This window comes from Stegodyphus dumicola, chromosome 3 (genome assembly GCF_044657685.1).
Source record: "Stegodyphus dumicola isolate Sdum_Otavi_A_Nest chromosome 3, ASM4465768v1".
Taxonomy (NCBI): domain Eukaryota; kingdom Metazoa; phylum Arthropoda; class Arachnida; order Araneae; family Eresidae; genus Stegodyphus; species Stegodyphus dumicola.
In genome coordinates, this window is record NC_140770.1 from 171,783,595 (window position 1) to 171,797,138 (window position 13,544).

Consider the following 13,544-nt stretch of genomic DNA (forward strand, 5'->3'; position numbering starts at 1 on the left):
ATTCTGTTTCTGTTAAACCGTCGGGTCTGCGTAGTTTGCGAGCATCAAGTGGATGCAGCTGTTATTTTTGAATGCGGAATAAAAAGGGCTCTAAACCCTTCTTACGTGTTTGTGTAAATTTACATTTCGTAGCAGTCACTACCACAGTTGCTGACAAGTTGGGGCCACACGTTACCACATTTGGCGTCCGAACATCTTACGAACTCAGATGGCCGAAAATTGGATGGAAGCCCCTGTACAACTCCAACAGCAAGAAATGGCGAACCAGTTAGAAGGGTTTGGATACCTGGTCCAAACTATGAGAGCATCTAGCAAGCCAACCGTCAATTTCGACGGAAAAAATTCGGTGGCGATATTCTTAGAAGGCCTCGAAAATCACTTCTAGTTATACACTGTGCCTGAAAGACAAAAAGTTGCCATTGCCACATCTGCACTAAGAGGACAGGCCTCACTATGGTGGAAGAGTATAGGGAAATTTTTATTAGGAGAATTCGGAGGCCAAACATATACTTTTGAAAATTTTAAAATATCATTATTAAAGGCCTTCCCCATAATGAAAGACCGAGCAAAGCTAAAAGCCGAACTTTATAGTTTTTATCAACGTAATATGGAAGATTTGACGGACTTTATTCTGCGAAAAGTTAAGCTGACAGACATGCTGTATGGAAAGAAACCCGACACGGAGATAATTGAAATAATTTTACCAAGATTGCTACCTGCTGTCCGAGATTACTTGAAAATCCGAAATCCAAGCACCTTGCAGGAACTCTTCGAGTTGGCGGTCAAGTTCCAAAACCGACGAATAGCGGAAAAATCTAGAGGGGCATCGTATTCTCAAAGTCCCCGAAGACAATTCTCAAATCAACAGACCGGTAACACAAATCGCTCTTATGGGGAAAAGAGCTATCAAGCCAACTCATCGAAGCTCGAAGGTCAAGGCGCAAAAAGGAAATTTGAAAAAAACCGTCGGCGTACCCAAAAGACTAAAGTTGAAAAGAAAGCTTTAAACGATTAGAGGGGCATGTAAAAGCGAGGGTACAGACCCCTAAAGTTTCGCAAAAACCCTCAAGAAGATACCTAAACACGCTCGTGGTAAAAAATTCACAGTTACCAGTTATACTTGGCTGGCGGTGTACCAGTGTCTTGGTTGGCGATGTACCAGTGGAAGCCCTCATTGATACAGGGGCAGAAGGTAATTTTATGAGTGATAAATTTTTCAATAAGAATTTTAATAGGTTACGTTTATTTAAAAATAAAAACACAGAAATTATAGCCGTCCAAGGAAAAACCTGCCAATGTATCGGGAAATTATCATTAAAAATACAGATAAAAGATGAGAGCCTTAAAGTATTAATTTTTGTGGTGAAAAATTTACAGAATCCAGTCATCTTAGACATGGAGTTCTTAAAGGCCGCGAAAGCCAAGCTCAATTTTCAGGATAATTCGATCATGCTGGAAATAGATCGGAGGGTGGTGGAGCCAGTGAAAGAACCTCAGGTAGACTTGAGCCATTTGAGTGTCCATGAAAGCCAAGCCAACTAGCAAGTGGTGACTACTTTTTCAAACTTGTTTTCAGAACGGCCTGGTAACTGTCAAATTGTAACACATGATATACAACTAACTGCCGATAAACCCTGTAGGGCTAAACCCTACAGGTATGATCAACAGAAAGAACAAATTATTGAGGAACACATTAAAGAAATGCTGCAGAACCAGATAATAACGCCCATAAATAGTGAGTACGCGAGTCCAGTCGTACTATGTAGGAAAAAGAACGATTTCCCTCCTTCGGATAAAAGGGCTTGGAGGTTTGCTATCGATTACAGAAAACTCAATAGTATTACTAAGTTCCCGGTTTAACCTTTGCCGGTGATAGAGGAAATTATTAGAAAGATTAAGTCTACGAGATACATGACTACGTTGGATTTAACGTCTGGCTACTATCAAATATCTATGAAACCAGAAGATATACATAAAACCGCGTTTATCATAAACTCGGGCACTTATGCATTTTTACGCATGTCCTTTGGGTTGTGTGGGGCCCCGTAAACATTCCAGAGAGCTATGGACATTGTTCTAAAGCCTGTCCTAGGAAAATCGACTTTAATCTATTTAGATGATATAATTATAAGGAGTAGTACGTTGGATCAACATATGAAAGACTTGGAAGAGGTTTTTAAATTATTAAAAGAGGCCGGTCTTACAATTAACGCATCAAAATGCAAGTTCGCGACAAAAGAACTTAAATATCTGGGTTATAAAATTTCGCAAAAGGGTATAGAAACTCAGGATTCAAAAATAAAAACCATCAAGAATTTCCCACCTCCCAATACCGCCAAGAAACTTTCTTGTTTCCTTGGGTTATGTTCTTATTATCGGTCGTTCATAAAAGATTTCTCGAATATTGTTGAACCGTTGTTAGTAATTAAAAGAAAAAAAGTACGTTTACGTGGACAGCAGAAGCAAATACAGCATTTGAAAGGTTAAAAGAAGCACTCATCAATGCTCCTGTTTTGAAATTCCCGGAAGAGGGCGAAAACCTGGAAATAGCAGCAGACGCGTCGGACTATGCCGTAGATGCGATTTTCATGCAGAATGGGCATCCTTTGGCATTTTTTAGTAAAACTTTAAATTCTACTGAAAGGAATTATACAGCTACGGGGAGAGAAACATTAGCCGTATTAATGGCTGTACAGAAATTTCGAGTTTATTTCGGAAAATCGCCAGTAACAGTCTTTTCGGATCATGCAGCTGTTGGTAGACTTTACTCGGGGAAAAACCTAACGCCCAGGTTAATAAGATGGGCTTTAAAACTTCAAGAACATAATCTAATAATTAAATATAAACCAGGTAAAGAAAATAATGTCGCTGACGCACTATTCCGAATAAAACTGGACGATGAAGGGAATGAACTCAAATGCGCTGTGTTGACTTCAAAAATTTTAGATTCTAGAGAAACAATTATTGCTGAATTGAAATCTCATCCTGAATTTGGAAGTATTTATGCTTATTTAAAAGACCCCGAAATCTTTGAACATACAGATGTCGCCGCAATAAGAAGTAGAGCAGAAAACTATGAAATAATAGATAATTTATTGTTTTATACGAAATCAACAAACGAAAACTTTGAGTATAGACCAGTCATCCCAGCCTCGCTTCGATTGAGCATTTTGAAGGAATTACACGACGCGCCAACTTCGGGTCATTTAGGGGTCAGAAAGACTATAAAAATGGTACGCGAGGCGGTATAATACTCGCAATTATACAAAATAGTAACTGCGTATCTCAGATCCTGCAATCAATGTCAATTAATAAATGATATTAATTACAGCCCGGCCGGGTACTTAAATAGCATTCGCGCTACATTTCCGAATGAAATTTTAGGCATAGATCTTCTTGGTCCTTTTCCCCAGAGTAAGTTATATAAAAATCGCTTTCTTTTAATAATTGTAGATCATTTTTCAAAGTGGACAGAAATTGTTGCACTTAAACGCGCGTCAGCCGAAACAGTTTCAGATGCATTCTTACACAGGTACATTTTAAAATACGGTGCACCGATAAAAGACATTAGTGATAACGGTAAACAATTCGTTAGCCAAATTTTTGAAAACATTTGCTCTGGACTTGGCATACGCCATATCAAAATGGTCCCGTATAGACCACAGTCAAACATCGCAGAAAGAGTTAATAAAAATATTGTAAAAATAATTCGAAGCTATGTTAGCACACATCACAAGCGCTGGAATGGCTACATAAATGAGTTAGCTTATGCTTTAAGTACAGCAAATCATGATACTACTGGAAAAACTCCAGCAGAATTATTTTTAGGGCGTAAGTTAATTACGCCACTAGATAAATTATTCTTTGTGCAACAAAGGGAAGAAGAATTTAAACAAAAAGATATACAGAAACTTATCGATCAGGCGATTAAAAACTCGGACACCGCAAGTAATAGACGGAAACTTTATTACGATCGAAAACGGCGTGAATCAGATTTTAGAGTAGGTGATAAAGTGTTAAAGCGGAAATTTTCTTTATCAAGTGCCCCAGATAAATTCACTGCAAAATTGGCTCCGAAGTTTGAAGGCCTTTATGTAATACAGGAAATCAAGGGAGTCGTATTGTACCTTAAGAACGAGAGAGGGGAAACCTGTAAAGCATGTCCCGACCAGGTGAAAAAATATTATAATCAAAATGATTTCGAAATCCTTAAAAGTTTGTTGCAGGACTCAAGCGCAAAAGAAGTGGAAATTCCAGAATTAACGCCGCCCGCTCCACCACCCAAGAAGCAGAGAACAGAAGAGGAACCTAGCCCTTCTACAAGTCATTCAAGGTCCCGAAAAGAAGGAAGGAAAATGGTCAGACTCCAGCATTCAAGAAGTGCAGGAAATCAACGCCGACTCGTAAAGAATCTTTCGTAAACAGGAAAAGACCAGGTACAACTTCCCACAGTAGAAAATCTGCGTCGAGGAAACCATTTCCAGGGCCAGATAGTCAAGAGCAAACAAGGCCGCCGTTCATGAGAAGAAAAAGACAGCACAGAGGAACGAAAAGATTGGCATCAGCAGAAAAAATCAAGCAAGAATCCAGACCGGAGGCCGCCGAGTCCAGCCGTCCAGGGGCCAAACGGAAAAGACAGGAACCCGAAGACTACCACCCCAAGAGGCCGGCGTACAGAGGGCGAAAAAGTAAAGTCACCATGGAGGAAACACGAAGAAACCAAAAGAGGAGGTTAACTTCCATGAATTCTGTAACTTGGGATCAATTCTGCCAGAAGAGGATGTCGGAGTTCCAAGCATCGAAAAGTCAAAGATAAGTTAAAATTTTCTATAAATTTTTCTTTTATTCTGAAATGTTATGTGTAAATACGAAGTTCTATGTGTTGACGGAAGTCAATTTGTCTCGGTTGAGACTTAGTTTTGTTTTACTTTATTTAGCTAAGGCAAAAGCATTATTTTCTTTAAGTGTAAAATCCAAGAGCAAGCAGTTCGTGTTGGTCGAAAGACTGGTTCTGTTATGTTAAAGCCAAAATTCGTATTCTTGTATTAATGGAAAATTTAGTTTCAGTGCCGCCAGCTTGGCGATGCTAAAAGTAAATGCTCAAAAGAAACGAGTTGAAACCTAAGTGTTAAACAGTAGATAAAATCATGCTTTAGAGCGAAAGCCTGCATGTCAAAAGATGAATGAGGGGGGAAGTATAGAATGAATGTGTTTTTTAGGGTTCTCCACCCACACTTGAATTTAAGAATGTTAAACATAGCTCATCGAGTTTCAGTATGTTGGATTAGGGTGTGTCATATTTGGTCGTTTGAAATCTAACAAATCGTTGTGGTTAGGGGAAGTGTTGCAATACAAAAACACGAAAATTCCAGTTTGACACCACACATGGTGGAGAACCAGGATAAAGTTAAATTCATGTTTGAATATTTGAATGAATGTGGATGTAAGCAGCTAAATAAGTAAAAGAAAAGGATCGAAAACGAAAATTTATCGAGTGTTAAGAAAGTGTAAATAATAATGTATTTGGAATATACTGATACTTATTCTTTCCAGATGCTGGAAAGAGAGAAAAAGATTGATTGATGAAGACCAAACAGCAGAGAGGATCATGTAAGAAGATATTGTATTCTAATCGTCTACAAAAACGATTGTAAATTTTTTTAGGCAAAAGTTTGTTTTATGTAAACGGGGCTCTTGAGTCTTAGGTTAGAATATGGAAACTTTTCAACAGGTCGTTTCTAGGACCTGCTTCCAAGTTTACCAAATTCTGGCAGTGGCAAATGAAGGGTTTATATTTATTTTAACTAACATTTATTTTAAGTTTAAACTATCTTTCCTGTCAAGCCTTTACCTTCCCCTAGAATTGCCAATGCTAGAGTATGTAAATTGTAGAAGAACACGCAGTATATTCAAATTTAGCAGAAGTAAGTTGAGTTTAAATAGAAGGAAAACGAGATTGTAGGTGTGCTTCTTGAATCGCGAACGTGAAGGTTGCTAGGTAGAAATTTAAGAACCGCGCGTTTCGGCCTGTGTGCCTATCTCGGCAGTTTGCTTAATCTTTCAACTGCTTAATTAGTAAGCTCGCTGAATCTCAGCTGTATTTTTAGAACGCGGTTAGGTTAGTTAAGATTTCAGAGCCTCGTGGATAGTGATCTAGCTATTTATTCATCCAGTCATTATTTTTTTTTTTTTTTAGTTTTACATTCTGTTTCTGTTAAACCGCCGGGTAGGCGTAGTTTGTGAGCGGCAAGTGGACGCAGCTGTCATTTTTTAAAGTGGAATAAAAAGGGCTTTAAACCCTTCTTACGTGTTGGTGTAAATTTACATTTCGTAGCAGTCATTACCACAGTTGCTGACAAGTTGGAGCCACACGATACCACAAAGTAATTTCAAAGTAATAAAGTAATTGTAATATCATTAATATTAAAATTATGCATTATTTCTTTTCTACTTATAGAACTTCTTCTTAAAATACTTTCTCAAATATGACATAATTTTTTCACTTCTGAGGCATCTTTTAAATCGAAAAATCTAAGTCAATTTATAATTAATGCTCTCTTCGGCCCATTTTAAATTAGAGCACCTTTTATTTTAATAGTGAAATACGTTAAATATTGGTGCTTATTTCCATGTACTTAACTTTCTCTGAATATTTCTGTAAGGTAATATAAAAAGGATTTATTTTTAATATTATTTAAAACTTGTAATTGAGTTATTATAAAATGTAAGGAAATAATTCTTTCAATTATCCTTATAAGATTTTCTTTACCCTTAATTTCAACAATACATATTCTAAAACTCTTCTTTATTAGTTCTTTAAGTACGCATCTCATAGAATTTGCTTTACAATACCTTTAAACAGATTGATTTCCAGTACGAACAATTCTTGCTTTTAAGTAGTTTTATAAACGTATTTGCCAACATGATTTCAATTCAAAGTTAAAATTATTATATATTTAGATAATATTTATAATCATTATAAATTTAGATACATTTAATAAATAGATTTATTTTATTTAAAACATTTTGGCGTTTGGAGCATGAAATAAAAGTAACGAATACTATGTCAAGGGTTTCGAAAGACCAGGTACCGTAAGGTATATTTTATTCTTTCAGCATAAAATGTTTTGGTAAAACCTATATTTTTGTAATTCAACAGCTTAGAATTTTATAAAACAAACTCATAATCAAAATCGCTATTGTTAGTTATCGAGAAATAACCAAGATGTGATTTTTGCGTAAATGTCACTAAACTATACAAATTACTATTATCCATCACACAATGAATGTTTCTTTAATTTGGAAGTCTCCCGTTTTTCGATTTGTATGGAGCTGTCGCGTGTCGAAATACTATCAGAGCGCTATCAAAGGAGCTTCTGAACGTAAACATAACTGGACATAACCCCATCTGGAGACCGAAGCCTCGGAGCAGTGCTTCACTCGTAGTGCGGGGTTGGCCCCTCCTTCCTTTCTTACCTCCATGGTTTCTACCCATCATGGCCACGTTACGTAGCACGGTAAGCTAAGATAAGGTTGTAGTTATTCGGCTTTGCATTCGCTGTTGACATTTGAGTTTGAAACGCCGGTTAGAGGTTTTGAGCCAGCTAAGATTTAAATTAAATTGTGCAGTCTACGTTTTAAATCTAAATTTGAAAAGACAATAAAATCTCGAAAAGTAAGATGCAACTCATGGCATATGACAGAACAGATATATGCCAAACTTAATGAAATGAAATATTTACACATGCATGCAATAGGATCCTATATGAGACGAATAAAAATATGTACCTGCGAACAATGGAATATGTCTGCTTGTAAGGAAAGTTTTACGCTAAAAAACATTCATAATAAAATTAGGAAAAAACTATGAAATCAATACATTAATGCGGATAGTAGTTGCCACCCAAATGTATAAGTTTCTGCATCGTTTTGGTAGTTTTTCAAAGCCTTCGGACCAGACCAGAAACTTGGTGGTCGCGAGTTCACAAACTTCATTTCGGACGTCTTGTGCAGAATAGAAGATAGCACCAGCAAGATGTAGCTGCAAGTGGGGAAATAAGATAGAAGTCCGAAGAAGCGATGTCTGGGCTATAGGGTGGGTGTGGCAAAAGATCCATTCGAGTCCGTACAGAGTCCAGCTGGTGATTGCAGACACATGTAGTCTTGCATTATCTTGATTTAACATTACTTTTTTGCTCTGGAACACAGTTCGACGTTTTTACTTGGTAGCAGCGTCAACACGGATTAGCATCTCACTGTACACCTTACTGTCTCACTGTCCAGGGTTTTTATCTTTTTTTTTTAGATACTCTTTGTAGAAAATATCACAACAATCCCACCAGACGTAAAGCATTATATTTTTATTAGTCGAATTTCGCTTTGCGACGTTGCTGACGGGCTCACCGAGCGCAAACCAACCTCCTTTTTGGCCTGTGTTGTTGAAGTAAATTCACTTTTTTATCATAAGTGACGATCCGGTCCAGAATTTTCCTCCTTGCTTTGACATTTGAGTAGATTAGTGCAGGCCCGAACACGTCTGCCCTTACCTGCTTGAGTTCAGCGCATGAGGCACCCAGCGATTGAACTTGTACGCTAAGTTTATGCGATGCATAGCGCGACTAATGGGCATGACACTTAAGTCTAATTCCTTCAGTATACGCGTGTTTGTCCATAACTTATGCCCTTATCAGATTTAGAAATAATAGTATTAGAATGAATTTTCCGTAACCCCTCTCTTCCCTTTCGGTTTATATTCAAAACAAATCTGCTGTTGTTAAACTCCACGACGAGAGTATTTAAGTGTCGGATTGTGTCTATCTGTGTTTCTGAAATATTAGAGACTTTAAAAGGTTTTTCAATAGATTTGGGAAACTGAAGGATTAGATGTCTTTGAACAGTTCAAGTTTTATTTTACAATATTACGTTCATATGAATCCTCCAAAAATTAATATTAGAGGTACTAATGATGGGATTAATATTTACAGTCGAAAGATTGGAAAGGTGGGTGGGACTAGCCGATTGGGATGTGAGCTTTTGGAATTTAGAAACAAAGACTTTTTTATGGCGTTGACAACCGGTATCGGTTCTAAACCAAGACTTATGATCAAAAGAGGGAACATTTAAAGTAAAACTCTCAATTTTTAAATGAAGGTAATATAATTCATATTCAATATTAGGAAACGTGTGCGTGTGTTTCTTATAATCTGATGAAAAAGTGACAATTTGAATTTTTGCATAATTTTCGAAACGTGATTTCTGATTACATTTGACTTGTATAAATTTGGAAATGATAATGAGAGTAATTTAACTAAAAGCAAAAAATTACAAAGTTAATTGAAGAAAAAAGCGAAACCAATGCTGGTTGAACAAGCGATTAGAAAAGAGCTTTTTAAATTTCAGAAAAGTGAGGATGTAATTAATTAAGAATTTGATGAATCAGAACTTATATAAATAAATGTAGAATAATATAAAAACTAAGGGATTAGACTTATGATTACGAATGTTGCAAAGTTAAATTCCTTATTTATCAGTGCAGAGTAGGTGGATGAAATAAAAAATTAGTACGAGTTCCAGGAAATACGACGTCACGTTTGAACGAGAAGTAGCTTTAGAGATTTTTAATGATTTTTTTTAGCTTTTGTGTGGTAATGTTATCAATATTCCATAATTTTCCTTTAATTGGAGCTGTACCTTTCGTTTGGATTAGATGTACTGAATTTAAGTACAAATTGGAATCTTTTTTTAAAGTTTGAAACATGTCTCAGTTCTGGGCGGGGAAACACTTATAATTAGAGCCTAATTTATTATTTCCTTTTCTAAAAAATTTCGATGTACAAATACAAGTATTGAGATTGATTTGAAGAAACTAGGAAAAGAGGAGGCGAAACAAATATTGCACTGGTTATAGTAAATATAATATCATTCGATTGTTTTCTTCATTGTTATTGCCATAATTATTTATCTGTAGTTATAAATGTTTTGTTAACTCAACTTTTAAATTTAAAACTTTTAAATTTTTACCAAATAATTTTACAATATAAACATATAAATATAGAATATATTCAGGCTAGTAAACATATATATATGTTACGGTGAAACACCGAAATCTGGAGAATGTCGACTTTCACCGGTGAATGTCAACATTCACATAGTCTCTTGGTGTATGTCCGAAATATTTTCCAAATACTCTTATTTCTGACTTACACCAGTCAATGTCGACATTCACCATGTACTAATGGTTAATGTTGAACATATAACAATATTATATTTTCTTCTCCGTAATTCAGTCGCGAATAAACGCACTTGAGACTTGAAATAAGAACTTAAGAACATGAGAACCTAGAACACACAATACATTTAAAATGATAAAAGAAAATAATAGAAGTTAAAAACTTACTTAATTATGCAGTACGTTCTAAATGAGAAAATAAAGTAACAGTAATAAAAAACTTACTAAATTATGTGATTCAAATCTTATTTATTGCTACAACTTAAACTATTATGGCACTTTATGACCTCTCTTTTCGACTTACACCAGAGCATATCTGTGATTGTCGACATACACCGGTGAGGGTCCGAATATACAAGAATGAAGTGCAATATTCGATCTTTCACCAACGTATTTGGTGAATGTTAACATTCTCCGGTGAAAGTCGACATTCTCCAATTTCGGTCTTTCACGGTAACATATATATGTATATACATATAATTTACAATATAAAAATTAATATATATTTATAATGCGTCCCGCCGCAATAAAATACATTTCCTAAGCGCCTCGCGAAGTCTTTTGGGCTGGACAAGCCTTTATTAGAGAATGGTGAATCGATATGCCTGCTTCGATGTTTGCTCATAAAACAGGTATAATACAGTTGTTAAACAAGTTTTCTGGTTCATCGATATCTTTTACTAGATCAGTAGTTCTTCTTATAGTAATTATTATCTTCTTATTAAGTACTTTCTATAGGCTACGATTCCTGCTGGTGGGAAGTTTTCAGTGCAAGTCTTAAGTTCAATACTAAATGACACGCAGATGTCTGCTGTGCCAACAAAAAGTCTGCGAAAAGTGTGAAAAATACTTAATGAGTTTACATTTAGTTTGGCAGAATAAAATATGGTATCTGTCAGATGTTTTTCTTGTCAGGATTGTTTTAAATGTTTTGCTGAATTATGAACAACGAAGTGTTTCAAATTAAAATACGTTTCTAGCAATACGGCTTGTCCCTACCAGAGGAGGAGAGGGTGATCTTATAAGGTATTTCTTCCGCCTTCCTACCATGCCTTTATGGTGTGGTGATTAGCACGCTGGGCGCGTATTCCAGAGGTCCGTGGTTCGATTTCCGGCGAAGGCGTTGCTCATTTTTCATCACTCCTGCTTCCAAAAACCTAATGTCTCTACAACCTATCGGAAGTCCTAGTATGAAACTGACCTGTCTTTGGAAGTAGGCTTAAGTGGAGGTGTAGTTGATTGTATGGGACAAGAAGCTTCTCCATAGAAGGAACCTTCTCCGGAATCTGATCCAGAATCAAAGTCGTCTTCGTCTCCTCGATTGGACACACGGTAACTATCTAACATGTTCCCAGCGTTCCCTGTTAAATATAGTTATACGTCACATAATTACCCAATATGAAATAATTTGTTTGGAAAATGAATATTAAAAATATGCTCAGAATGAGAAAAGAAATGAGAAAAGAAATACATGTATGTGAATTACCTAATGTCACTTCGAAGTAGATTGGCTTTTCCCCCACCTTTCGGTCGATCATGCTTGCTTCTAGAACACAGCCAAACAAGAAAAATTCGTCATTCCGTCCATACATTCCCTGAAATAGAAACGTAAAGAATTTCAAAATGTCATTTTTTTTTTTTCAAAATTCATGTGAATGGAATAAATTATAACATTAAAACTGAGATTAAAAACGTTTGAGTTTCGATGAAATGCTAAAGAGTTTGGCAACCATATGCAACCGATGCTACAGATTTTGTTTTCAGCATGATCGGATATCTTCTGTTCGAAAAGCCGAAATGAAAAAAAGTGTGTATTTGAGTGAACTCACTCAGCTGATCAATGTTTACGTTTACGAGTTGCTACACTGTTTTTCAATATCCACTATACTATTTACATTTAGGATATAAACTGATGAAGATATGCAGATTCTTTCCGAATACCTGTAAAACTATTACTGCTTGCAGCTATAAGAGAAAGGTTTAAACATTTTATTTGTTTTTTCTTCTGTTGTCTTGACATGTTATTCACATGTTTATACGAACTATTAACAAACAGAAATACTAACTCAATCTTTGAAAACGCTGGAAAATATCGAGATGTTTAACTAATTTATTCTCTGTATTAAGATTGAGGACGGGAGGGATTTTTGAAACAATTTAAACTCGAACCTAAGTTTAAAGACTTTTATTTTGGAAAATAAGTAAGGTGTTATTTTTACATGCTTAAAACTGTGAGTTTTAAGATTCCAATAAGAAGAACCATGGGATGTGATACGTCTCATTATTATGATCTAATTTAATGATTTGCATTCTACAAACTGTTTAGGTGTTAATTTGAAGATATTATAAGCAGAATGAGTTTAAATGCACGAGCTGTTTACTTTTAGTTATAATTTACTGTTACTTCAGTTATTATATCCAGTGTAGTGATCAAAGTTTAGATATGTAACAATAATATGAATTTTATTAAAATAAAAAAATAACAGGTGTGGTTCATGACGATATGGTACTTGGATACATTCAGTTATTTTATTATTATACGTGAAAAGGAAAACATAATGATAAAATAACTATTTAATTAACATAAAACTGTACGAAATAACATATGAAGATCAAAGCTTAGATATGTATGTCCAGTAACACCAATCCATTATGTTACTCCATATGCTACATATCTAACTTAGTTTAAATATAAATGTGTGAGAAGATGGGGGCTATTATATTTTTTTATCTATGCGCCATTCGCGTAAATATATTCTACTAATTTATGACTAATTCTATTAGATAATTTATAATCTAATAGAATTAATACAGCGCTAAATTTTCATGAGATCTATAACGTTTTGAATAATCAACGTTTTTTTTCTCCGCTGTCACATGTTAGAAATTACATTATAATTTTTTGGTTCAAAAGGTTGATTCTAAATAAGAGTTATGTTATAGAGAGTTAACGCTTCATGACTTAAATCCCTTCTACAACAAATTATTAATTGTACAAGATTGGATTAATGCTTATAATGCTTATTATTTTCTTGAAAATGCCTTATAAGCTCTAGACGTCTTATGAACTGTAGATGTAATAGGAAAACTTGGCATTTGGCAATTGGTATAATATGCTTTTCCGTTAAAACCATCTGAGTGACACGGGTCTTTGGATCTGCTAGTGAAAACCTGCATTTAAACAGCATTTATTAGCTGAATTTGTATAATTACTTATTTTACTTTCTACTTTCGTAAACTTACATTCATTCATGTGACATTTACATTATCAAAGAAAGAAAACAAAATATCTTAAATTATAAGCTAATATGTATCA

At 35.2% G+C, this 13,544-nt stretch overlaps 1 protein-coding gene across 1 annotated transcript in view; it reads right to left on the reverse strand.

The window, feature by feature from the left end:
• Positions 1–13,544, reverse strand: part of LOC118186930 (otoferlin-like) — a 963,443-nt gene that overhangs the window by 248,545 nt on the left and 701,354 nt on the right. Inside the window, exons 17-18 of the mRNA XM_085813615.1 lie at positions 11,715–11,823; positions 11,430–11,589 (exon numbers count right to left, since the gene is read on the reverse strand). Of these exons, the coding sequence (XP_085669741.1) occupies positions 11,430–11,589; positions 11,715–11,823 (269 nt within the window). The remainder of the gene's footprint in view (positions 1–11,429; positions 11,590–11,714; positions 11,824–13,544) is intronic.